The 26,630-nt window shown below is 43.4% G+C and overlaps 1 protein-coding gene across 5 annotated transcripts; it reads left to right on the plus strand.

Annotated features, from left to right (window-relative positions):
- The first annotated feature begins 107 nt into the window (after nt 1–107).
- abl2 (c-abl oncogene 2, non-receptor tyrosine kinase) lies at nt 108–25,420 on the plus strand. 5 transcript variants are annotated; one of them, XM_085397930.1, is made up of 11 exons: nt 108–750; nt 16,371–16,502; nt 18,767–19,062; nt 19,197–19,469; nt 19,719–19,803; nt 19,922–20,099; nt 20,200–20,384; nt 20,478–20,630; nt 20,896–20,985; nt 21,312–21,494; nt 23,479–25,420. In XM_085397930.1, the coding sequence occupies exons 1-11, from the start codon at nt 534–536 to the stop codon at nt 25,290–25,292; spliced, it is 3,606 nt and encodes a 1,201-aa protein (XP_085254056.1). In that variant the 5' UTR covers nt 108–533; the 3' UTR covers nt 25,293–25,420. The 5 variants fall into 5 exon arrangements, with proteins under 5 accessions (XP_085254056.1, XP_085254057.1, XP_085254060.1 ...); XM_085397931.1 differs by having other exon boundaries at nt 16,374–16,502; XM_085397934.1 differs by lacking the exon at nt 108–750 and adding an exon at nt 13,826–14,323.
- Nucleotides 25,421–26,630: the final 1,210 nt, after the last annotated feature.

Here is a 26,630-nt window from a genome sequence, read left to right on the forward strand (position 1 = left end):
TGTCCCCTCCAGCGGTGTAGGTGCGGGTGCAGGGGAACTGTTGGGACCAGGTTGGAGGTGGAGGATCACGCTGACAGTGGATAGTGGATCCAGGCGAACCCCCCGCCTTGTGCAACACACATCTTCTATTCTGCGGTAAAGATGGCGGCGTCAGAGGGGGCGCGCAGCGGCCGCACAACGGCAAAACGATTCTAACTAGCTTCAATTTGACCGAATATAGCCAACCGGGTGTCTTTTATTACTACTCGGATGCCACCCGGAGCAAGGAATTAGAGGCAGTCGCTGTCACACGCCGGGGTTGGGATTTTATTGTTAAAGGCAGGGTGGGTGGGTTTCACTGATAGCAGCTAACGTTAGCTAACGGGCTAGCTAGGCGAGCTAACACGGGCTAGTTTTACTTTAGCCCACTGAAAGAACGGCGGGGAAGGGATTGAGGAAGAGTATTCGGGCCAGGCCGCTCCAGCTTTGGGGGAATGTGAACCAGACGCGCGCAGGGGGGTTTGCTTGCTTCGTCCTCACGCCAAACTACCGGGATGGGACAGCAGGTTGGCCGAGTCGGTGAGGGTACATCGACCGGGCTCCAGCCACCACAGCCCCACGCGCCCCAACCACACCAAGGGAAGGGGAACCGGGGGAGCGGCGTCGGGAGGAGACCCCGGGAACCCGGCAGTAGCACCGGGACACCGCCAGGCAGGACAGCTCCAGTCAATGTGCCCGATCCAGGCATCAATATATTCACGCAGCATTCAGGTAAAGAGAAATAAGTAGCTGTCAACCTACAAGCGGAGATAAAATCTAATTTGGTTTTTTTTTTCTTTTCTGCTGATTCGCTAATCGACTCCATGCTATTTGACAACGACGCGTTAGCGGAAATAGCCATGCCATCCAACATTAGCTTTCCATGCCTCATCCATTTTACTGTGTGTTAATTTCGCTATTGTTTGTGTATGCACACAGAAGTCAGTTATTTACTGAATAGTGGTAACAAGATTGCCGTGATTTCACACCAAGTCATTACTTTGTTGGGGCGTATGAATGTGATGCATGTCACCAAATGATCCGAAAAGAGGTGTACTGTTCCTAAAGAGAGGAAGAGTCTTCTGTGCTCGATTCAAGGGGTCATACCCAGAGGTTAACTTGTTTCCTCCAAGGCCCCTCTATGTGATACCCGGTTTGGAAACACTGATTCTTGCCTCCAGTGGTTGACTAACAATTCCACTCCATTAACTCACAATAGAAACCACCTCAGGCTCACATTACAGCACCTAGTGGGTTTCACATGCTCGCTTCTATCCTCTGTCTACTGTTACAACAGGCTCAGCAAGATGACTGCTCAGATTGATCTAATGGGAAACGTGTCAATTATTTAAGTGACCTTCTGTGATTATATGTTGACACCGAGGAAACATCAAGGTTTAAGGCTATTCCTTTCTTGTTATACTGTTTTTGTCATGTCTGTCCTCAAGATCAGATAATACATAAGGTAACTCATGATTTAAAAAAAAAAAAAAAAAAGGCAATGTGGGTTTGGGCCCCACAAAAAACAGAGGAGGTGCTACCCGTGTTTCAGCTTCAAAGCAGTGTATTCAAGTTGATATCTGCTTGCAGATCTTCAGTATCTTTCTCTTTTGAGTCATGGAGAGTCGGCGCGCCTTCTTCCTCAAAGCCCTCTCAGCTGGTTGCTTAATGAGACTTCTGGGGTTATAAGTAATGGAGGCTATAGCATATCCATTAGGTTTGCATGATCTCATATTCATTATAATGCATTTTATTCTCAAAGAGCTTCTCCTAATTGTTTGCTCACACATCTTGATTGAACACTCTGCTCTGAACGTAACCTCGGTCAAAAGTTTGATGTGTACATGCTGCTGTCTTGGTTTCTCATTCGTTTGTGCCCTTGAATGAATGTTTACGTCACACATGCCGCATATATGTAGAACTGCTGGCATAACTCGCCTAGTTTTTTCCACTGATGTCCTAGACCAAACGCCCTCCCATCACTGCAGTGAGCAAGGACACATGGAAGGTGCAACCTTTTGGGAATGGAAAGCATTTTTAGTTCCTGGCTCTCACATCTCAAAAGTAACAGTCCTCAGCTTGAAGTGCATACACAGACAGGCAGACCCACTAAGTGCAACACCGCTCACTGTCGGCACTGTTCTGTTTTCTCCAGTGTCGGGGCAGGAGTAGCCTTTTTATAGCATCCAGGATGCAGTCACACAGCCACTCTGCAGAGAGACTGCTACTCTTCAAAGCACACAATAATAGAACAAAGACTCTTAAGTGAGGAAGCTTGGAACTGTGCTCTCAGTCTTTCACTGAATATAAAACTGCCTCTTTGCTGGTAGTCTATTCATGCGATAATGATATAGCATTATCTTACATTCTAAAGGAAGCTCTTTTGATTATTAGGAAGTAATATCTCATTGTTTAGGCTAAAACAAAAGTGGTTGCTAGTTTGTAAATAGCATTAGCAAATCCAATATATTTGCACTTTAAAAGCTGAAATTTGTGTCACTGTTGCAGTTTTAGTATGACCAAAAGCCACAAAGCAACTTGTTGTTTTTGCATAATGTTTTGTGAGGTATGGAAGCTCCTTCAGTTCATATTGTTTATCATTATTTTGTGAGAAAACAAATACATTTTAAGTCAGTTATATAGTTTGAGATTGCTTATCTGTTCACTTGGACATCAAAGTTGAGATGCGTTTGATTGATCCTATGTGGGAAAATTCCGGTTCCATTGCAGCAAAATTAAATGTTAATATATTGTGTGAGTCAACCAAGTAGGTGAGGTTTTTCTTTTTTGCAAAATTACTCTTTGATGTACAGTAATGTGCAAAAAACTTGAGTCAGGCTTAATTTATTTATATTTTGTTTCCAAGCAGCCAGATGTTCTTGTCATTTATGGGGTTTTTTTTGTTTTTGTTTTAAGTGTTGTTGAGCAATAGTGCTCCAGGCCTTCTGAAGGTTTTTTCCTAAAGAACTTTTCTTTGGAAGTTGGCTGCCTTGTCACTCATATTCAGTACAGTCCTAAGAATTTAGAGAGAGAGGTTTTTGTTTGTAAAGCTGCTTAACACTGTGCTATGAGTCATTCAGGAATACGAGGTGCCTAACCCATAGGTACACATAAGAAATAACTTGTTCTTTAATAAAGAACCAATTTTAAATTGTATGTTTTGGCAGCCTGTTGTAAAAACAACCCCGTTTCTGTAGTTGAGTCTATGAAAAATGCCAATGATAAAACAGTTTGACAGACATAAAATTGCATTTTTGCACTGACAAGGTGATTCCTAAAGAACTGTTGGGATATCTTAACATGGTGTGGATGTGGTGGTCGGGGAGGGGGGGGGTTACAGTCAGTACTGCATGGTGTATCAAACCCCATCTAGAAAGCATCTGACTGGTAAGACCTTCATTATTTAGCATAACAGTGTACTCAAACACACTGCCAGTGCAATAAAAGCACACCTGGTTAGAAAAACACATTATCAGGAAACACTATCAGTCATGGATTGGCCTCCTCAGAGCGCAGACCACAACATTACTGAAGCATTGTGGGATCGTGTTTACAAAGAACTGAACAAAAGTGAGCCAGCATTCAAAGAATAGGTTTGAATATCCTTCAAGAAGCCAGCAAAACTATTCCTGAAAGCTGCTTAAAGTAATTACAGGAACGCTTGCATAACAGACTTCAAGTTGTGTTGAAGAATAAAGGTGGTCATATGAAATACTGACTCTTAAGGTTGTTGGAACTGTATAAAATCTGTTTTTGACATATATCACATTTCCATGTATATTTGTAGGTTTCAATAAACCAGTGTATCCGCTTTGCCATTTTCATAGGATAATGTAAAAATGGCAGGTGTAAGATCTTTTGCACAGTACTGTAATGTTTATGTATGGCTTGCCAGTCGCACCAGCAGGACTCATGGCGGGTAGTAACATGGTGTGCTATCTCCTACAGCGTGGAGACCACAAGAGAGGGCATCTGAAAGTTTACTGAGTGACCTACACACCCCTATAGAAGTCTGATTAGCCTAGCAGCAGACACATTAGCCCAACAGCAAACATCTATACTGGATATACCCCAGAGGAATGTGGGTTTACCCTCAATTCCCAGATTGGAAGTTTGTTCTCCATCGCTTTGTTGTTGTACTCCAACACAACAGCCTCAGCATCAGTTCCAGTCGGTGCACGTCCACTAAGAGTGTCAGCAGTCATTGCACTCCTGAGATATGTATTTAAGTGTCGAACAGCTGAAGGAGCGCTTAGCACTGTTAGTGGATATGGGCAGATGTCATAAATGTAGGCCTCCATAGTTCAAGGTCCACAGCATAATGTTAGCAGTACTAACTATGCAGACTCTCAAAAAGTCCTAAATGTTTAGGATGTTTTCAGTATTCAAAAATGTCTAAAATGACACGTTTGGTGATTTCTCAGCTGCTTATTTGCTTGCTAACGCACAAAAAAAGGACAAAAACAAAAACTCCAACGATGCCAGGCCGGCAATTAAGCATCACAAAGTTTGACCAGGCAGTGACCCTGTATCCACTGACATTAACCCCAATTATCAGCTTTAATATGTATTTCCATCACAGCATTAGTGAGAGTATGCAGCCCAAAAAAACCAAAACATCGTAAACACAACCGTTTAAAAATCCTAAAATACAGATTTTTATTTTTTTAACTAATTGAAAAAAGTTTTTTAAATGTATGCATTACTGGTTACACATCTGTGGGATTATGGCTGTTGACACCACTGAAAGCTACAAGTTGCATTAATCCTGCTTCTACATAACAAACTTTATAACAGACTAGCATACTTCTTGGGTTTAATGATGCCTTCTTGAGATGTAATTGAAAGGTGCCAGTCTATGAGGAATGCATGTTTGTCTGCTGAACTCATGCTTCTGTGTTGCTGCCTGTCTTTCTCGTGTCAGAGGGTATTACACGAGCACATGCTTTCTAGAGTTTTTATCAGTATGCCGCATTTGTCGTTTTAGGGTGACAAATGAGGCCGGGCCTGTTGGTGTAAATTGGCTGTCGATATGCTTGGCTCAAGGACTCTGTTTTCGCTCTGAGACATCTGTAAATTGCAGCTTTGGGCAGGCTTTCTCTTTAGTGAATTTAAAAAAAGGTGACTCTGCCCTTGTCCCCTGCTGAAGGTTTCCTCAGTTCAATTCTAATGTGGCATCATTGTCTACAAATAAAACCCTGGGAGAAAGACAAGCCGGCTTTAAAAACGCTCAGCTGAACGAGGAGCAGACTGCCTCTGTGCTGATGCAAAGAAAGCTGGTCAAACAGTCGCCTCTCTGGGTTATTGGTTCAGTTGCAGTATTGGTGAATCAGTGGCTGCAACATATTGATGGTCTCCCTCTTCAGCACTGTCAGGAGTTCAGAGATGTCATGTCTGCAGTGGGTTCATCTGATACACTGCAGTGAGGGGAGTGTCCTGTGCTCTTGTAGAAGAGCAAATGTGCTGATAAACTGTGAATAGAATTTCTGATTCAAGGTTGTGCTGCAGTTTGTCACCCTTCACAACACCTTTATATAAGATAACCTACATTTAAAGGTGTAAAGAAAACCCACACTCCTTCTGAAAGGTTTATAAATTCAACAAAATAACAGTCTGATCTATTTTTACTCTAAACAGATCAGAGAAACTGGGACAGATCAGTAGATTGGATTTTTTTTTCCTCTTAAACTGTAGTACTGATGATGCACATGGAGCCAGCTCTATCTACAATACAGTACTGGTAAATCTGCCCAGAGGAGATGTGAGATTTCTGGATCCAGGATTCAAGGACGTAAGCTGATTTGCATCATGGGTGAAATTAGATTAGAGGCAGATCTGCTTTTCTGTGGACTCTATGTGCTAAAACTCCCAACAACCAGGATAAGTCTTGCAGCAGCCAGTGAAGTATCCTGAGATGGCTGTTTCACACACCTCAGTGGCTATGGGGAGGATTTGAATTCCCTTTCTGAGATAATATCTTGGAGTAAAGATAATATGTTGATAAAAGAAGTCCTAATGACTCCCATTAACCACTAGGAGGAGCCATGACCACACCTCCTCTGGGTGAGAAATTTGGGTAAAACCGATGAGTCTGATTGTATTAAGTGCAATACAGTGGGTGCTGTACAGAAGCAAAGTCTTTCTGTGCAGATAATTTTAACACTGATAAATATGACTTATGCCTGAAGATTACATGCACCGTTGTGCACTCTCGAATGGTTGTGTGTTAAATAATTTATGTTGGTCTGTGCTCTCCTCATGCCAAAGCTGCTCTGTACTGCAAACGACTGAAACCTCTCGGTCAAGCAGACCGATAATTTGCTCCTAGCCCAAACTTCTGCTGAATCCTGGATGTGGAGACGGGCCTCGATCCCAAATCGGTCTAAGAAGAGTAAAATGTCTGTTAAATGTTAGTGCTTTGCGATGAACAAATGTTACCATGCAGGAAAGAATTCAGTTAACTGAGTGTCAGCTATGACATTTGATAAAACAGAAGAAATAACAAAGTAGAGATTGGGGAAAAGGCAGCTCTTTTCTAAAGTCTTTGGTTTGCTCGCTCTTCAACTCCCAGTTGCAGCCTTAAGCCTTTGCATCTGCTACCAGTTGGTGTTGTAGTTCCCAAAACCGCAATCCTAGTTTTTATTCCTTGGCCTCAACTCTCTGTGGCTTTTATCATTAAAGGGTGAGGATTAATCAGAACAGCGAGTGATTGGCTGTGCAGATGGTAAAGTCATCTCCCTCATCTGTCAGCTTAAAAACACCAAATGTTTTAAACTTTGTAGGACGATCTAACCAAATTGTTGAAGTGGCTCCCAGTGAAATTAGTTTTCACTGTTAAACTGCAATGGTGTAGCACTGGATATGGCTTACGAGCCAAACCCCTTAAACGCTGATTCGCTTAGTCCTCTGCTGCTGGCATTATCATCGCTTCTTAGAATGAGCCCCCTACTGCTGGCATTATCGTTGCTGCTTATCTCCTCAGCTGCAGGCTGGAGACTTGGCTAGAAATGCACACTTGCACATGCTTACTGTAAGCAGTTGCACACTTGTATTTATGTGCTCGTACACTCTTTCGTCCTTTCCATCCTTGCTAGTGAAGGTGTATTGTGGTGAAGCTCTTACTGCGGATTATGAGGTGCGTCCTTCTCTTTAAGCGTAGTTGCCCACCAGCTGACCGGTCTGTGTGCCTCATGGCACTGCTGTGCTCCAATATCCTGTGTGATACATTTGATTACTCTTAGAGTTCAGAAGTGCAAGAGGTTTTGTAAACATTGCTCTCAGAGATTTGATCTGTTAAGGATTGTAGGCTTAATTTTACATAATTATACTGCAGTAAATAATGTTAAATAGATAATTAGATTATGTTTAAACCAAGTAGAGAAACAATCTAATCAAGCAGTAAGCTGACAGGGCATTTACATTAAATTTAAACGCTCTAGTGGGTCAGTTTTGCAGCCAGGGGCATTTCCACTATATTGTGAATATGCATATAATGTGATATCCCCCCCCCTTTGGCTCCAGTTGTTTCTTTAAAATGACTCAGGGTAAAGTAGATTAAACCCACACCCTAGCACAGCTTAACCACACCATACACCGATTAGCCGTTCAGACATGAAGATTAGTCACCGGGTCCTTTTGTAAACACTCGCTGCAAAAACTGAAGACAAACACAGCGATGGTAGCGAGGAGAGTGTACCCTCAGGCTTTGGAAAGTTCTGTCCTGGTGGTCACACCTCTTTACCTGAAGGACGCTGTCAAAATAAACACCTTGGTCTGAAGTTTTGTTCATCTGCATATGTAAGAAATTAATATTTTAATCCCTGCAGTCTGAGGGATTATTTTGTGTAATAATATGTATTTATTTTAGTGTAATGAGCATCGATTGGTGATGACTGGTCAGTTTAGCATCATATGGCCCTCTTCTTCCCTGCTGTCACATTACAGTAGCAATTAGCACTGTTGCCAGCACACCTAGAGGGAAGCACTCATACTGGGGTGACTGTAGCTCAAGCGTGAGAGCAGGTCATCTACTGATCGGAAGGTTGGTGGTTCGATTCCTGGCTTCCCCTAGTCTGTATGCCAATTATCCTTGGGCAAGATACGGACCCCAAATTGCTCTCCGATGTGTGAATGTTAGCTAGAAAGCACTTAGAAAAATGTGCTTGTGCACAAGTGAATGCACAAGTTGTATAAAGTGCTTTGAGTGCTCAGAAGACTAGAAAACGCTATATAAGAACCAGTCCGTTTACCATTTACAACTCATTATTAACCCATAACGCGAGAGACTGGTCGAGGCATCAATTAAGGCTCCATTCCTGAATGATCCAACTTAGGCCTGTCCTGATGTTCCACTCCCTTATTGGTGTGTTTGATGTAGCCATGGCGCTCTACATGGGCATGTAATGGATGAATAGACGAGAGGCGCTTCCAACAGGGGCCTGTAAGTGCATGTGTTAGTGTTTACTCAGAGGGGTTTGCAACACCGTTGAGGGTGATGTAACTCTGCCGGTAATCACAAGAATGAGCTGTATGCATAAGCAAGCAGAAGCTCCATGTTTCCATTTTATCAAGTGCAAGGGCATTTCAGGGAATTCATTCCTAAGCCAACACACACACACACACACACACACACACACACACACACACACACACACACACACACGTGATATGTCATTAATGAGGCTATTGTCCTTTGTCTTGTCCACATGAACAGCAACTGATTCTCTCCTATTTCTGTGGATACTGTTGACTGTTCCACAAAGTACAGATGGATTTCTCAGTGTTGTTGATGTCTCAAAAACAGATTAATTTACTTACATAATGTTTGCCTTTTCTTTTATATTTTTTCAGTATTCAGATTTTTTTTTTTTGGGGGGGGGGGTTCAAACAGCACTTTTTAAGTAGTGTGTAATGTACTAAAGCATTAAATAAATTGTTTGCCATGTGGCCAAAAATACCAAGAAATTGCATAAAGCTCTAGGTATCTAAAGTAAAGCAAAGGCTCCTTGCTTTACACACTTGGTTATGACCTCAAAATTCATTTAACAGTGACTGTTTCCATATAATGTATGGCTCAATGGTGATTTAAATAGTTTTGTTACTGAAATACATGAATTTAAAAAAACGTATTCCATCAATTTCATTTGAAACCACTTCAAGTCTAAATTGTTATTTTATTCAAAACTATGTTACTTGAAGGATGTTTCTTTTAGGGCTGGGCGATATGGCCTAAAATCCATATCGCGGTATAATTTGAAGCATGTGCAGTAACGATATATATCGCGATATATTCTTTTTTTCTGTATAACGTATTTTCCACACTATAAGGCACACTTAAAATCCTTTAATTGTCTCAAAAATCGAGAATGTGCCTTATGTATGAATTCTGGTTGTACTTACTGACCTCAAACCGATTTTGGCTGCAGAAATCTGTTAAAAATGTTTTAGTACAACTTTAGTAAGCTGCACTGCTTGATGGATTGTCAGAGCATTACGGCTGCCGTAGTGAGGAGCTTCGCGGAGTAATCTGGGTCCAAAACTCAGGTCCCAAATTCAAACGAACACCGAGAGTTAAAAATGGTCTAAATTCTTTAATCTTTAATAAAATCATCAGTGTTGCTGCTTTACCAGGTGTAACAATTAAGTTTAACATCCAGGCATCCATGAAAACAGAATTTATTAAATTTAACGGAGTTAGAAGTTAGCAGGAAGTTAGCTCGCTAGCTTCCACCTAAACATTTCATAGCATGTTCTGACTGAGATTTTTGAAACTAATTCAAACGTACAGCTCTGCTGCCACTTCCAACATAAATGAAGACAGAAAACTAAACAGCAGTGGCATTTGCAGGGTTACTTGTGCTACGTGATTGCTAGCGACACAGCTATCTTAGCATAACATTAGCACAGTGAAGCTGGAGGATGAACGCCAACTTTTTTCCACTTGATAAAAGTTAACGTGAGGGATTCTGGTGGTCAGGCACAAATGCAATCGCATAGCAGGATGCTGTACACGGGCCAAACTTCAGTCAGGAGAACAACTGAGATCATTCATCCACAATACCAGGTTAGTCATTAATATACTGCAACAACATGGGAATAGAGAGAGAATTCAACATTAATGAATCAATGTTACGGAAGTGGAGGAAGCGCAGTTTTTGGCTTTCCCCATATTTCAACAGTGCTTCATCTTTTTGCTATGACTGTCGCCCAGCATAATTAGCAGATGATAATGGTTGTAGCCGCTGCGATGCTTTCGACCAAAACAGGCGCAGCTTGATGACGTCATCGACATGCGATAGAGCGGCATAGTCAAAATCTCTATCGTTGGCCAAATTTATATCGTTTCTATCGCCCACCCCTAGTTTCTTTATTACATACTGTAGCCAGTACACAGTGTGAGCAGTATTTCGTGTCCTTGGCTTCATGTTACAAATGTGCCAAGTAGTTGTTTTATCAGTTACTAATAGTTTCCTCAGGCATTTTCTTGTTTTGTCAGTTAGAAGTCCGAAACCAGAAGCAGACGATCTAAACCTAAATAACAAACCAATGTTTAAAATTGTGAACTCGTTTTTCATAGAGTTACTGTAGAGTGAGACAAAGTACTGTAGACGTGCTTTCTGCTGTGTAGCAAGACCTTTAGGATAAGAGTGCTGGTAGGGCCCATGCCTTCCTCCTGCTGACTGTATATCCACTGGACAGTGATCTAGTCACACTGTACTAGGGAGCTGACATGTTTATTATCTGAGTTTCTCACCTGAATGGTAATGTCAATAAAAATTCAGCTTAGCGGTGCACATCTGAGACAATTCGAGTGTTCTAAATTTTGCTTAAAACTCGTACAATTAAACAGCATCAGACATGTTGTGGATTTCCTATTTGATCCAGATGTTTAAAAGTAGACATCGTAATGTGCTGTACAGAATGTAAAGCCACATGTCCAGGACATTTGTGAAAGGCTTTTTCTTGACTTCAAACTCTCCATGAATGTCTTAGAAAGTCTCCTCTAATTCTGAAAAACATCATAAACTCTTGCGAGATTTGAGGTTGAATTATGAAGAACTGGATAATCGTCATTGAATATGAAAGGATAATTGGTGGTGCCAGGTTATAGCATGCATTTCAGCCCCCAGGTCTGTCATTTCCAGGATTATGGAGTGAATACAGTGCAGGATCTGATCAGGCTTGTCAGGCTCACATAACGTCTTGTGTTAGCGGGTCTCATCCGCAGTATTGTATGAGGGTTTTGTTCACACTTCCGGCATTCAGCCAGCCGTTTATCATCACACCGTTGTCACTGTGTGCTTTGCAGAGTTATTCCTGGATGTCATGCTGCCATGTTTTGTTTTGCAGCAGCTGAAAATACCACCTGACCTCACTGGTCACTAGGGCTGAACGATTATGGAAAATAATCTAATTGCGATTTTTTTTGCCCCAATATTGCGATTGCGATGCGATATGCGATTATTTTTTAAGGTCTTTGTCTTCTGTATTATTAAACAAAGACAAGCAATACATCATATAGTATGGCCAATACTATATTACATTAATTTTAAACTGTTCTTTCCTGGAAGACAGACCTCTGTTATGATGACATGAGGTGATGCATGAATTGATGACTGACATTTTTATTTAACTTCTTCAATCACAACAGTATATTTGAACATACACAATAGTTTATTTTTAGCTTACAAACATCTGAGCATAAAGTGCTGACAAGGAACCCTGGTGTAAACATTAAAATGAAAGTCAGTACAATGTGCAGATTGCAGAAATATACATAAACAAAATCAGTGGCTTTACCACATTCAGTTTTTCGACATCTGTGAACTACTAGACAGTCATTCAATTAAAAAATAATATTAAATAAATAAAACTAATAAATAAAAAATACACACATCTTACTGATCTCTGCAGTCAGTAACATTACACATAAAGTGCAAACATAATAGCAATTGTATAAACACACACACAAACACGCCTTTAAAGTTTAAAGGCGTGAAATTGGACGGTCTAGTTCTGATTAGCGTCACCGCTGTCTCGGTGGAGTTTAATAAACTCGGCCGTCTGCTTCTTGCTATCTAAAATATAACCAGACACTGGTGTAAATTCTCGACTGTCTCATACTTCTGTTTAATAAGTTTTCTGTTTGACGTTTAGTCAGCTGTGTGAAAACCAAGGAGGAACCCACCCGGGGGATTAATAAAGTTTTATTTTATCTAATCTAATAACTTTAATCTCAGCCAAACCGATTTACTCACGAACAAACAAAACACTGAAAAAAGCCCAACAATAACATTTTTAGGTTGTCTAAGTGACTTATATATTACGTTTAACCCGAGCAGCGAAACTCCGCGGTGATCTGAAAATGATGTGCCGGGAGTTGTGCCGTTCTCGGCCGCATCAGTAACCCTCGAGCTCCCGGCTAGCTGTCGAGCTGGTGGGTAGCAGACGCCTCTGAAAACGTCGAAGCACTTTTGCAAATATGGGATATCTTGATAAACCAAGCAGATATTTGATGTTTACACAACTACTTTCTCGCCTGAAAATATGTTAAAAGTTTATTTTGTGACCCTGAAAGATTAGTATGAGTAATTTTAAAACTTAGTAGCGGCCGCCATTGCTGGAAACTGGAGTTTGGCTGGGCCGCGCTATGAATTCTGGGATATGGTAGTAATTTGGACAGCCTTCGGCACGTCGCTGTGACGTAATCGGTCTACAAATGCGGCCTCAGGAGGATGCAGCCCATGAATTTGGACATGTCCAGAGTATAATCGCAGCCTTTGCGGTTAGAAAATTGCACTTGATCATGTCGCGATATTATCGCAAATGCGATATATCGTTCAGCCCTACTGGTCACGGGCTTAAGATACAATCAGCATTGTTTTTGATTAGGGTGTGCAGAAGATATTACTGTGTTGTTTACTACTCCCCACAAGGTGCTTGGCTGGTAAAGTGACCTCTTTATAGACACTTGTAGGCGCAAACATTCAAACAGCTGTTGAGGCATCCAGGGGAAGGGTGTCATCGCTGATATGTGAGTATGTGTGCTCCTGGTACAAGGGTCACCTCTGTCGCAGCTGTCTTGGGGGTGCAGGCTTGCTATACCCCACAGACACAAACACCCGCTCTCCAGCATTCAGCACAAAGCCATAGTTTCTTCAGTGCGCACATGTGTTGCACATCACAGCAGACGCACTCACTGAGGCACCCGGACGGGCACACGACGTACCCGCGCTGGCCAACTGCTCGCTCAGTCAAACATTTCAGCATACGAGGCCAAGAGCATTTTGCCTGACTGAAGTATTTCATCATTTAATGTGATCGGGTTGAGGCCTTGGAATAATTAGTGATGGAGTTTCTTTCTCTTGTAACTAGAATTGAGATTTCTCAGATTGAGACCTTTTGAGAAATGGCATTGTGTCCCTTTTTCATTGAGACATTCCTGGGAAGCGCAATCTGATACATAGATATGTAAGAGGAGCAGCTCTGACAGTTGGCTTAGCCTGACTACAGCAGTTGGAGCCATGATCGTTTATGCACATGCATCAGAAGAAAAGTGTGGGTCAATAGGACCTCTCCCCCCTAGAGGAACAAGACCGGCCATCTGCTGTTGGCCACAGCTCTCACACACTCCCCAAGCACACATACACGCACATATGGACACGTCCTTCCTCACTGCCATATACCCTGCCCTACCCCCAAACCTCTGTATATGCATGGCCCCCAACCACATGTCTTTTTTGCGCTCACTCTCTCTCTCTCTCTCTGCCGCTTTTTGCCGTCTTTCAGAGTGGGTTCAGGCTCCAAACATCAGTCATGGGTGTCTGTGTTCTCCAGATGGACTCTGGAAATCTTGACTCCCTTAGGCCACATCAAAGCTAGTGGGTAGATTTCAGCAGGAGGCTGGTATTCACTACGGTAATAACAGAAGTCGGGGTGGCTTAAGTCAAAGACTACATCGGTAAATAATTTGGCTGGAGATGCCTTTGTGTCTCTCTCTCGCTCTCCGATTGCTGTGTGTACAATCTTCGTACTCCACAGTGAAGGCGATGACTTGGAGAACTGTCCTGAGCTCCTCAGTCATTTTTTTGCCAGAGTAATGTGCTCCTCAGTCTCCATTGTCTGAGACACAGTTGGATGTTTTTTTAAAAACAGTTTGGAGTCACAGTGAATGAAGAGAAACTGCGTTTTTGTGGATACTGAGGCTTTTTGCCATCCAACCCAAAGCAGAAGATGTACTGGGAACTGTGGCTGAGTCAGGTCACAGCTAGTGCTGCGTTGCAGTGCATGCTGGTCCGGAACAAAGGTGGGCAAGTGTTGAATATAGATACTGGAAAGAACAGACAATATACAGCTGCATTGTTTGAGACAAGATTTCGGTTGTGTTTACAGCCTTTGCTATGAAAGCAGAGAGCTTTTCCCATGTAGACTGTGTACCTGCCAAATTATGAAGGCTAAGAAAGGGGAAAAAAGATCATTTCTTGATGAATTTCTGCCAGCTTTGTGTGTCTGTGATTAAAACATAATTGCCACTCAGTGTTTTAAATTTGACTGGACTGCTCTGGTGGAAACGCAGCGTTTTAACATGGTTTAACTAGATAAAGCTTTTTCCTTAATCTCTCAGGCTTAATTAAAATATAGTTTTTCATCAGAACCTCGTCTACCAAAAGAATTGTGAACGTCTGGGCTGTCTGTGATTGTTCTCCCATTTGCTGGTTTTAGAGTTCAGTTTTACAGCCAATATCATGTTTTTTTTATTCTAGGTTTTGTGTTTGTAGCATGACAGCAGTTGTGTTTTTGTTAGTTTTGCAGACTGCTGATATTAGAAATAAAGAGCAAATCTGTTACTCGTAGGAATTTATCATTGTTGCATCAGACGCATCAGGCAAGAATTTAGATGGTCTCTTAAAAACTTGAGTCCCTTTTGTACTTCCTGTGTAATGAGGTTGACTGGGATCTTCCAGGAATCATGACGCTATGGTGATGATTGGACAGTAGATGGTGCGTGTTGTGTCATCTTGAACATAACCTGCATGTCTGTGGTCTCAGTGGCAGTGCTGTTGCATGGCAGGATGGTCTGTTTCAGTAAGTAGTTCAAAACGACCTCTAAGTGCCAACACCGAGTCGGTTCAAACGATGGTTTAACAGGACAGTCTGGTTTGACAGTCAAAGTGACTTTAGTGACGCTGATCCCAGAGGAGGAAATCTGCTATGAATCAGCTAGTTTCTTTGTTAAACATTTGCCTGTACATGTATGTGGTAGCGAGAGGTGACATCATGTGTTATATCACTTCCATTTATTCTGCTGCCATCATTTTGGGGTTTTGTTTTGTTTATAAACATAAATCAGTAGTGAAATCCTATACGTTTGGAAACTACAGCCTCCAGAATAAACTCATCTCACTCTGAATATGACTCAGAGTTTAGGGTTATTGCTTTCAGTTACAATCTGTGTATGTTTGAGAAAGCAATGCTTTTCTCACTAATTAAAATGTAAAATAACATTCTACAAGCATATTACATGGATTAGGCGTTGTTCTTATTTAACAAGCACATTGTATATGTTTAAAGATGAACTATACAATCGGGGGTTACTCGATCACTTTTGGCACACGACTTCCATCCTCTTTATGGCAAAAACATGCATGTAGCAGCTTCTCTGTTTGTTTTCAGTTTCTTGTACTGATGTGACTTTTCTTTATCCTGCTTCCCTTCATTCCCAATCCTCTCCCACTCTTTAACCAGCTGTCCAGACATGCAGCAATGTTGGGAGCAGCTGTAGAGCATGTACGTGTTAGCTACATTTCTGTGTGTATGTCATTCAGCCCTTCTTTATGTGCTTTCCCCTCCCTTTGGTTTAATAGCTCCTCCTCTTTTTTTCCCTTCATAAATACAAATGCAAAGACACTCCCATCTCAGATTGTACCTGGCCCACAGCAGGCCTGTTTGTGTAGCTAGAGATAGGTGAGTTAAGGAGAGTTGGCCGAGTGAAGTGATGCTTCTCAGGTGCCTGCAAGCAAGCAGCAGTTTTGAAGATGAGTGGGCTGCTTTGAGTGGCCATAAACTCCGCACAGGTTTCAGACTGGGGACTCGACCTCGAAAGACAGGTAGACGGGCAGCAGGATGGGGTCTTAGGATTATGGAAAAACCTTAGGATTTATGGGTCGCAATAAATGCTGCTGTGCTGCTTTTTGTGTTCAGTTTCTGTCAAAGAGGATTGTAAGCTGGCAAAATTCATTGAAGGTGTCAGCCAGCAGTGGAGTTGTGGTCTTGTTGTTCACCTGTGTGAATCAAATCTCTCTGATAATCATAGTAATGTGATGTCTTTTCTTTTGCTTGTCCTTTCTTACCAGAAGCTCTGACAGAGGCGGTGCGCTGGAGCTCCAAGGAGAACCTTCTGGGCGCGACCGAGAGCGACCCTAACCTCTTTGTTGCACTTTATGACTTTGTTGCTAGTGGAGACAACACACTCAGCATCACCAAAGGTAAACCCAAGTCTGAATTTGGAGGGGGGAAAACTGAATAACCTCTTTAGATGGTTCATACTTTCTTACTAACTCTCTCACTGCCACAACCTCTGGTTTCACAAAAACTTCATTCTTTCTGTGCATCATCGCTAAACATTGTTGTCTGGTTACAACTGAGCGCTTGAGCTTTTTTCCCACATCATTGATCATTATACCCACACCTTTCTAAACAGCACGTGTTGCAACAGAGCACAGGGATCAAGTTGGCACCACCTGGAAAGGTGTCGTCCAGTTATTCCAAAGGCATGTTCTGTGTCAACAGAGCTTATCTCATGACATCATCAATAACCTGATCCTCAGACACCCACACATGACCAGCTGAGGTTTTATGAGCTATAGTTTCCACACTGAATAATACCTGAAACACCAGTGATGCTCATGCTTTGCCATAATTACAAATATCTTATTCGCTCTGCCTCTTAATGCACACACTTTTAGTCCAGACCAGACCTCTTTTCTCTCATTCAGCAGCACTTAACCACTCATCCAGTTCTCCCCTGGGCAATAAGCTTAAAATATCCTCGTAATATTTTTCAGACATCCAGGCTTCTGTCACCATCCAGTCTAATGTGTTTAATGTGGCAGCGCGTTAATTATCCATCGTTTTAAGACTTCCATGGCAGCTGCCTGGGATGGAAATGATGTTTAGACCCTGACTCATGGAGTAAATCTGAGATTCCTGCCCACATGCATGCACATGTGCGCTCCCAGGCTCCACTTCTCTCTTGCTGTCTGTCCCACTCTTTGCTCTGTTGCATGGAAAACACCCAGCGGGCCTTTAATGTTGTGTTAATATGAAATCGGCTTGACTGTAATAATAACAGGTGGACGAGCGCAGCAGGCGGACGCCGGTCACAGAAGGGGTCTTAACAGGCCATGTCTGGGGCTAATCATTGTCTCTTCTCTGTGCCAGACCTGACTAGGCTAGGCCAGACCAAAGCCCTGCTTCAGGCACATGTGGCTCCCAGTGTGATGCAGCAAGACAGTCAGTGTTTCCACTCCCACAAAACCTAGGGGCACACAAGGCAGACACAGAGGAGACCAGTGGATTAGTGGGCTGGATATGGATAACCATCTTTGTTTAATGTAGTTCTCCTGATTGTTAGTACACTGTGTTTAGTTTTATGAGCTAGCCCTGTAGCACTGGTTAGTTGAATGTTATATGGCTCTAACACTGCAGCTATTTTAGTTAAGTGTTTATTGGACTGCAGTGCTTAATATGAGCAGCCTATTACAGAATCATTGTATCTGCTATTTCTCAAAGTTTAAACTAACTAATGATAGCCCAACACTATGTTCAATCAACTTTAAGCCTGTGTTTAAAAACTGACCGCAGCAGTGCAGGAGGCATCAGGGTCGTCTTGCAGTAATGTTCCTGTTTTGCCAAAGCAAAGAGTCAGAACAGTCTGTGTGTTTCTATCCTGCAAGCTGTGATAGAAGATAAGCTTTGCAAAATCTTGTTTGTGAGTTTTATAAACTTCTGTCCACTTTCATCTGCTTCTCCATTCGACCTCCTGCTTCCAATTTTATTGCACCAGCAAAGCCCCTCGCTTTATTTTAATGCCCCCTACAGACCAACACAGTCCGTCATGACGAAAGATGCTGAAAGGTTAATGGATTAGTGAGTAAACTTGGCGTTTTAGTGGAGGGTGAGTGTAAAAGATGGATAGCCTTAATATCCTCTTCCTTTTATTTTCTTCTACAATCACACCTAACCTACATCTACCCTCGTTTTTTTCCACACTAAGCTATTTTCTTTTCCTAAACCTGTGTCCCACTGGCAAGTCTGATCACCGCTCCTTTCAGTGTTTTCTTGTGCCTCCCTGTTAAAGTATCCAGCACATCAGCCTCTCCGCTCCCTCTCTCGCGCTGACGTCAGAGGCAGACAGAGACAACACACCAAGTCAGTACAGGCCTAGTTTTGCCTGGCCCTCTGTGACAGATATGATGTGCACCCAACCCTTTTATTGTTCCATCGCTTTTGATGTAATTTCACTGAGGGGCGAGTCATGCCCATGAAACCTCTTCTTTCTGTTTGACCTGTTATCCAAGTCTTACAGGAATGTAGTGACTATTTGAACTAGTTGTCTTTCATGTTGTGTAACAAAACAGACAACAAATCAATTAAAACAGGATTGTCTAGATACCGATAAGCTGACTACTCCTTCGTTATAATCGGCACCTTTTAATATGTTTGCACAACCCACTCCTTCTGTGTTCAGGTGAGAAGCTGCGTGTGCTGGGCTACAACCAGAATGGAGAGTGGAGTGAAGTGAGGTCTAAAAACGGTCAGGGATGGGTTCCCTCCAACTACATCACACCGGTCAACAGCCTGGAGAAGCATAGCTGGTACCACGGGCCCGTTTCCCGCAGCGCTGCAGAGTATCTGCTCTCATCACTTATCAATGGCAGTTTTCTGGTGCGAGAAAGCGAGAGCAGCCCCGGACAGCTGTCCATATCTCTGCGCTATGAGGGCAGAGTGTACCACTACCGGATCAACACAGCCACGGATGGAAAGGTAGAAGGATTGGGTTTAAATTATTAAACGGGCTCACTAGAGTGATGTTTTCTGGACAGACTCGGTCTGTTCATAATCTTGACCTTTTTCTTTCTTTTTCATCCTTATCCACCTTCATGCTTCCTCCCCATCAGGTGTACGTAACATCCGAAAGCCGCTTCGCCACTCTGGCCGAGCTGGTCCATCACCACTCCACTGTACCTGATGGTCTGGTCACCACGCTGCACTACCCTGCACCCAAATGTAACAAGCCTACAGTGTACGGTGTGTCACCCATCCATGATAAGTGGGAGATGGAGCGCACAGACATCACCATGAAGCACAAGCTGGGAGGAGGCCAGTATGGGGAGGTGTATGTCGGAGTGTGGAAAAAGTACAACCTCACTGTGGCTGTCAAAACACTAAAGGTGCGTAGAGTTATTTCTACATGTTGACTATTTGTTTATCTGAGATTGCAGCTCTAAAGTGTCACATTTTCATATTTGCAGCTGTGAATTATAGGGCATGACCCAAAAATGATCACAGACCACCACCTGCAGGTGGACAGTGGTATTACATGTGATTAAGCCTATTGTTGCTGCACCATTTCCCATTTCTGTCCAGACCACTGATTTTAACAAAAATGTTTTCTTTTGTTTCTATTTGTGCAATGACAGGAAGACACCATGGAAGTAGAGGAGTTTTTGAAAGAGGCAGCAGTTATGAAAGAGGTTAAACACCCAAACCTCGTTCAGCTGCTGGGTCAGTATTTATGAATGCTGCTAAACCTTTTTTTTTTTCATTTTGAGGATAACTTTTGATTTTCCGTAATTTTCACGTTTCCTTCAGTATTTATTTTAAACCAGTCTGTCCCCCACAGGTGTGTGTACGTTAGAGCCTCCTTTCTACATTGTGACCGAGTATATGCCACATGGCAACCTACTGGACTACTTGAGAGAGTGTGAACGCGATGAGGTGAATGCTGTTGCGCTGCTATACATGGCAACGCAGATCTCCTCTGCCATGGAGTATCTGGAGAAAAAGAACTTTATACACAGGTAGTGTGTGTGTGTGTGTTTATGCTGCTTCTTTTACGTGTATAATATTTCACTTGTCTTTTTCTAAATGTCCAATTTTGTTGTTTTCTTTACCTCTCAGGGATCTCGCAGCAAGGAACTGCCTGGTCGGTGAAAATCATGTCGTGAAGGTTGCCGATTTCGGCCTGAGCCGGTTGATGACCGGTGACACCTACACCGCCCACGCTGGGGCCAAGTTCCCCATCAAATGGACCGCACCGGAGAGCCTTGCCTACAACACCTTCTCCATCAAGTCTGATGTCTGGGGTGAGCAGTGCAGCTTTTCCAGCATCGTTTTGCCGTCTTGAATTAATTTTCAGTGTGCTCATCTTTGATCCTCTGAACTCGTTTCTCCGACAGCTTTTGGAGTGCTACTTTGGGAAATTGCCACTTATGGCATGTCTCCCTACCCGGGTATCGATTTGTCTCAGGTCTACGATCTCTTGGAGAAAGGCTATCGCATGGAGCAACCTGAGGGATGCCCGCCCAAAGTTTATGAGCTGATGAGGGCATGTGAGTGCATGTTTTTTTTACCTGACTGTTGCTGCTCCACATTTCAGAGACACGCAGGGAGTGCTCGTCTGTACATGTTTGAATGAAGTGAAACAGCAATTATGTGTAAATTTGCATAACGTCTTTCAAGAAATACAAAAGAGTATAAATAAACCAAAGAAACAAAGATTGACGGCTTGATAACCGATTTGAAGTCGAATGCTATTGTCTCATTGCTTTCATGTATTAAACCTTTCTCGTCTTTGTGTTTGTGTCATGCTGTCAGGCTGGCAGTGGAGCCCGTTGGATCGACCTTCGTTTGCAGAGATCCACCAAGCCTTCGAAACGATGTTTCACGGCTCGAGCATTTCTGAAGGTACAGGAACGTGCAGCTTATGACATGTAGCCTCTAAACCTTCACTGTGACTCTGAAATACATGCACTGACTTGGCTGATCATGCAAACTGGGTCTTATTTAGCCTACTGACCTTTAGTAACACAGCTTCAGGTAATTCAGTTAAATATGTGAGAGTAGAGAAAGAACAAGTGAACATGTGCAAACAGGAGTTTAACAAACTGGAATCTTCTTTTCACTCTCCTATATTCAGGTTTAATTGGTCAGTAAACGAGCAGCGTGTACTTTGCTGGATTAGAGTAGTAAATGCCTCTCAGCTGAATGCTTTTCTTCTTTGCACATTGCAGAGGTGGCAGAGGAGCTCTGTAAGACAGCATCCTCTGATCACAGCGGGCCGCTGCAGTCTTTCAGTCATGATATGCCCCTGTTGCCTTCCAAATCTCGCCCACTCCACAAGCACACAGAAAACAAGGAAAACATCGAGGGTGGACTGGACGGCCGCACCGACCACTGCACGCACGGTCACTCAGGTACAGCCAGCCGTGCCCATGTCACTACCAACCAGTCGGGTGCCTCACTTTATGATTCTGCAGGTACGTCGGAGGACACTGATTCAGAGAGTCAGCTGCAGCGACGTCTGGCCCGCCGCCTCAAAAGAATGGCCGTCATTTTCCCCGACAGCTGATCAATCACCATCTGACATCTGTCATTCATTTGGCCGACCAGCAGCAAAAGCCTGCATGCATTCATTGGTCAGCATATTTATGTCTAACTGCCTGATCAATTTTTCATAAGCACTTTTTAAGTATGTTTTTTTTTTTTTTTTTTGATCACCCATGAAGCTTGCACACACTAAATAAGCATAAAACCCCACAAACGAGTAAATATTCAACAATGAAATAAAAGGAATACAGAATGAGTGCGCTCTGTGCACGGGGGTTAAAATGACGTTCTCGTCTCTCACGATCACAGAACATCTCGTTTTTAGTCTGTTATCCTCAGACTGTTGTCCTGCCTGAGATTTAACAGCATTACAGCCTCACTCTGCAAGTTTCCTGTTCAGCTGTATTTTTTAATTGCATTAAAATCGAATGTTTTCAGCATCCTCAAGTAAAAAGACACCAGCACTCAAACTCCTCTAATACAATAACCTGTCTTTATGTTCAAATAAATAATTGCATCTTCACTGTGACACAGTCATCATCTGATTAACATAAGCTTTTGTTTATTTTCTCTCCTGGTCTATTTGTGCCATTAATATTATTCCTCCAATTAATACTTGATGATACATCAATACTTCACTGTTCACTCACTAATATTAAATGTACATAACGTTGTATCTTATTTTAAGTTATTACTTATTTATTTGCTTTGTGTTGGGTTTTTGTGTGTTTGTCTCGTGTGTAAAATGGTTTGTCAACCCTTCGCCTGCGTGTACCTTTCTTCACCTCCTTATGTGACTGTCAGTTTTGTCTGGACGTGGTCGTACTTCACTAAAACAAGGTGTCAATAAATATTTTGGTTCACTGAAATAAAAATCATTTCCATGTGCTGGGGGGAGGGCGTTGATGCCTCTGTTTACCTGTGTCTGTTAACTAATACAGGAACTAAGTGGAGCAACCACAGGAAGTTAAGTGTAAATGAACTGAAAGAAAACCAAATATGCTTCTATGATAAGTCTTTAGGGCTTTGGTCCAAGAACTTGTGTATTCACCAATAAAGAAAGAAGTGTCAATGAGTTTTTGTTGCACAATAAAGAGCAAAACTAAAGTCCACTAAAACCCCATTTTGGTTCGTCACTGGTATCGTGAAAGTGCCCATAAGGAAATAATCAGTGCACAAACATTGAATGAACATCTTGAATCTCAGCATTTCCTCTTTCTGTTTTATTTTTAAATGTATATGATGTTCCTAAAGATAAGGAACTGTGTGTCTGAGGTTTATTGCTTTCCTATCTGCTGCTTCACATCACAGGTTTTCTAAATGTAATGAAAAAGCGTTTGCAGCTTCCTCTTTCATTCGTTTCACTTCATCTGCTTGTTTGGTGAAGCTGCCCGGCGTTCTGTGCCGATTTAAAGGTCAGCAGAAGTGTAACACAATTGCAGCTTCCTCTTTGAGCGTAGTGACACAGCAGCTTTCCATGTTAGAGAAGTTGTGCAGTTTCTGTTGTTCAGTCCCTGAAGTGTGTTCATTATCTTTTGAAACAGCAGCTTGTGAATCGTTGAATTACTGTGTGCTTTTCCTTGACTGGCACGGGCTCAAAGACAAGTCTGTTCACCTTCTTCGAATGCTTTTTCTCAGATTGTGAATCCCAAAGGCGGAGATACAGGATACAGCAGCATCAGCTGCCTGACATGAGTGACATTGATGTATAGATGAGCGAGCCAAAAAGCAGTTATTCATTATGTCTCTTTTAAGCTATTAAGCAAGCTTTTAACAGATGTTTGTGCTCCTGCTGAGTTCAGTCGGTCTGTTGTATGATTGTGATTCCTCCTCTTCCTCTTTTCTTTCCAGGTTGGGCGTCATCTTTGCTCGGAGGGGATGGCCGATCAGGCACCTCCCCAGCCCTCCCCAGAAAGCAACAGTCAAGAGATAAATCTCCCAGCAGCCTTTTAGAGGATGCACAGGATGTGGGCACATTTACACGAGACCGCAAGACTGGCTTCTTTAGCTCATTTATCAAAAAGAAATCTTCCTCGTCACAGTCTTCTCAGCACCAACAGAACCTTCCGATGCCACCCAAGAGAAGCAGTTCCTTCCGGGAGATGGAGACACAACCTCACAAAAAGTACGAGCCTACACCCGATTTCAGTGCTCCTCCTCCCCTGCCCCAGTCAGACAGTTTAGGGGGCTTCTCTGCGTCTCCTTCCCACTCACATGGGGAACCTATCCAGGCACAGTCTCGCTGCTGCGGGGCAGCTTTTGGACAGAAACCCTCTGGGGGAGGCTTTGGTTCACAGGTGACAAGTGGTAGCAGTTGGAGTGGGCTGGCTGGCTTTTTTACCCCTAGACTCATTAAAAAGACCCTGGGGCTACGGACAGGAAAGACATGCTCCGCAGACGAGGGTGGAAATATAGTTGGTGGGCCTAAACCTTTCCCTAGGTCCAATTCTACCTCCTCAATGTCAGCTGGGCTGCCTGATTTGGAGCGCATGGCTCTGACGTTACCCAGGAACCGCAGTGCTAAACCGCCTCTGGAGAGGACTGCCTCAACAACCTCTCAGCCAGAGAACGGGGCTGCACGACCGTCAGAAACTCTGCTGAGGAGGATGGATGAGGGGACTGCACAGATCAGGGAAAGGCCCAAAGCCAAGCTACTACCCCGGGGCACTGCTGTAGGGGTGAGGGCACCGGGGGTCGGGGGGGAAGTTGGGGATTCGGACAGCCTGTCCCGAGTCAGGGAGGGTAGAGAGGAGAGTGGAGGACTGGACAGGCAGCAGAGTTGGACATCTCCCTCCAAGTGCTCGGGCTTGAGCATGTCATCAGCTGCAGCAGGTGGGCCGACTCACAACCACAAAGTCCCAGTGCTGATCTCTCCCACACTGAAGCACAGCCCAGGTGACGTGCACCTGGTCGGGCTAGACTCTCAGGGGAACCGCTTTAAACTGCTGTCTGAGCACCAAGCAGACCGAGACAAGCCACGCCTCGTCAAACCCAAGTGTGCGCCGCCGCCTCCCCCTACTCTGCGCAGTCTGCAACACTCCTACAGCGGCGACGGAGAAGAGCAAGTCGGAGGAATGCCCGTGGAAGTAAATGGGGACACATTAAAAGGTCAAAGGTCAGGGCGAATGTCAGGAGGAATGATGACAGGCAGACCATCAGTGCCACCACCGCAAGTGCCTCCAGCTTCTTCCTTTTCTTCTTCTTGCTCTGCCACCACAAACACAACGCCCACTAAAATGGCCAATGGGGCGACCACCACTGCCCCCTCGCACACAGCACTGTCTGCTGGTTCCAAAGTGGCACTGCGGCGAACTAGGCAGCAAGTGGAGAGGGCGCCCTTGGAGCGGGTTAGCCGCGAGGCCTTGCTGGACTGCGCGGAATGCCTGAGCAGCGCACTCCACGCCAGCTCCGAAAGCCCCTCCAGCAGCCAGGTTCTGGACGCTGGCCATCAGCTGCTAGACTACTGCTCAGGTTATGTGGACTGCATCCCTCAGATGAGGAACAAGTTTGCCTTTCGAGAGGCAGTGGGGAAGCTGGAGCTCAGCCTGCAAGAACTGAGAGCCTCGTCGTCAGGAGGTGGGGGGTTGGGTGGCGTGGGGTCCAACACTGTACTGGATAACCTACACGGCTGTATTAAAGAGATTAGTGACGTAGTGCAGAGGTAGCCACCGTGACGCCACAAATCTTCACCTCTAACTACCCAACAGGTCGCTTTGATTCCTTTTTTATGTTTCAGGTTCTGTTGACAGCTTTCTGGGGACGGATCGAGACGCACCTCTGCTGTACCTCACACTATCACTACAAGAAATAACTTTTTTTTTTAATTGTTTACAAATCAGTTTGATAAAATGCCAGTGTGGACACTAATTTTCCTCTAACCTGTACATATTGAGAAATAATATACCAAACTAAATTCAAGTCGCACCATAAAACGTTTCACCACAACTTTTTACGTGGCCTTGATGTAAAGGCGTCCTTGCTGCCTGAATGTCGAGTGTATCAGCTGTGTGTAGCCAGCCGACAGAGTAGGTAAAGCTCACTCTGCTTCCCCTCAATTTAAACTCAAGAATTGTTTTACAAATATGTAAGTGTACCGTTTTCCTCTGTGTCTGGAGAACCAAGTGATCGTGAGCCATTTCGGAAACTACATTCATGTGAACTCCTTCGAGGTACGAGGGGTGGTGGGGGGTGTTCTCATAGGCCAGTTGGACAAGTGTAAAAAGGTTATAAATAACACCCACACCTGCTTTGTCCCTTGTGTGGGGTTAAAGTCTGGTTGCTTTTGTTTTGTTTTTTTCAATAGTAACCGTGAAATTTCCACATGTCCACCTAATCATAATAAAAGTTTTAGCGATTGCCTACAAAAGTAAACGTGTGCATTTCACAGATATTCCCCACAGCACTGACACATAATGAACGAACACAGAATTTGTCTTTGCTTCTGTGACTGATGTCCACACCTTAACGTAGTGCCACAAGAATGGGGAATCTCCCCAGCCCCTTAAAGCATTTCATTATTCGTGTCCAGTTATCCTCGCACGCTGCTTCGTTGTTTTGCACGATGGAGCTGAAACACGTGGAGTGAGGAAAGATAGAGCACAGGGTAGCACACGAGCAGGTGAACTGGGACAGTGTTTTTATAAGTGTCCTTGCGAGTGTGGACAGTGCTGGATTCCCTGTAGCCTAGTCATGGCCTCAGTGCCTCATTCTTCAGTGTAAGAACGCTGCGAAATGCAGAGACCTACTTCACACTAATCACACAGTACTGATCTCTCAACTAACTGCAGTATGTCTTCAGCACATGAGCAATTTGTACATTATTTGGTTCACAGAAAAATGCTTTTTAGAATGTCTATGTATGAACTTGAATTTTAAATTATTGTTGTTTGGGGTTTTTTTAAAGCACAGACCTATTTTAAAAGAAAAGCTATGTAAATATTTGACTTCTTTCATATCCAGCAATCAAAAGATTTATCTGTGGTCACAGCATAAAAAACAATGTT

Source organism: Rhamphochromis longiceps, linkage group LG23 (assembly GCF_057381845.1).
Source record: "Rhamphochromis longiceps isolate RC_006_pf linkage group LG23, R_longiceps_female_GT1.1, whole genome shotgun sequence".
NCBI classification, from domain to species: Eukaryota; Metazoa; Chordata; class Actinopteri; order Cichliformes; family Cichlidae; genus Rhamphochromis; species Rhamphochromis longiceps.

What these genes read in the sequence shown, in the direction of transcription:
- abl2 (XM_085397930.1), top strand. Translation starts at nt 534, where the DNA reads ATGGGACAGCAGGTTGGCCGAGTCGGTGAGGGTACATCGACCGGGCTC. An exon ending in TATATTCACGCAGCATTCAG is followed by an intron (nt 751 to 16,370) that starts GTAAAGAGAAAT and finishes CTTTCTTACCAG; the next exon opens with AAGCTCTGACAGAGGCGGTG. An exon ending in CATCAAGTCTGATGTCTGGG is followed by an intron (nt 20,385 to 20,477) that starts GTGAGCAGTGCA and finishes TTTCTCCGACAG; the next exon opens with CTTTTGGAGTGCTACTTTGG.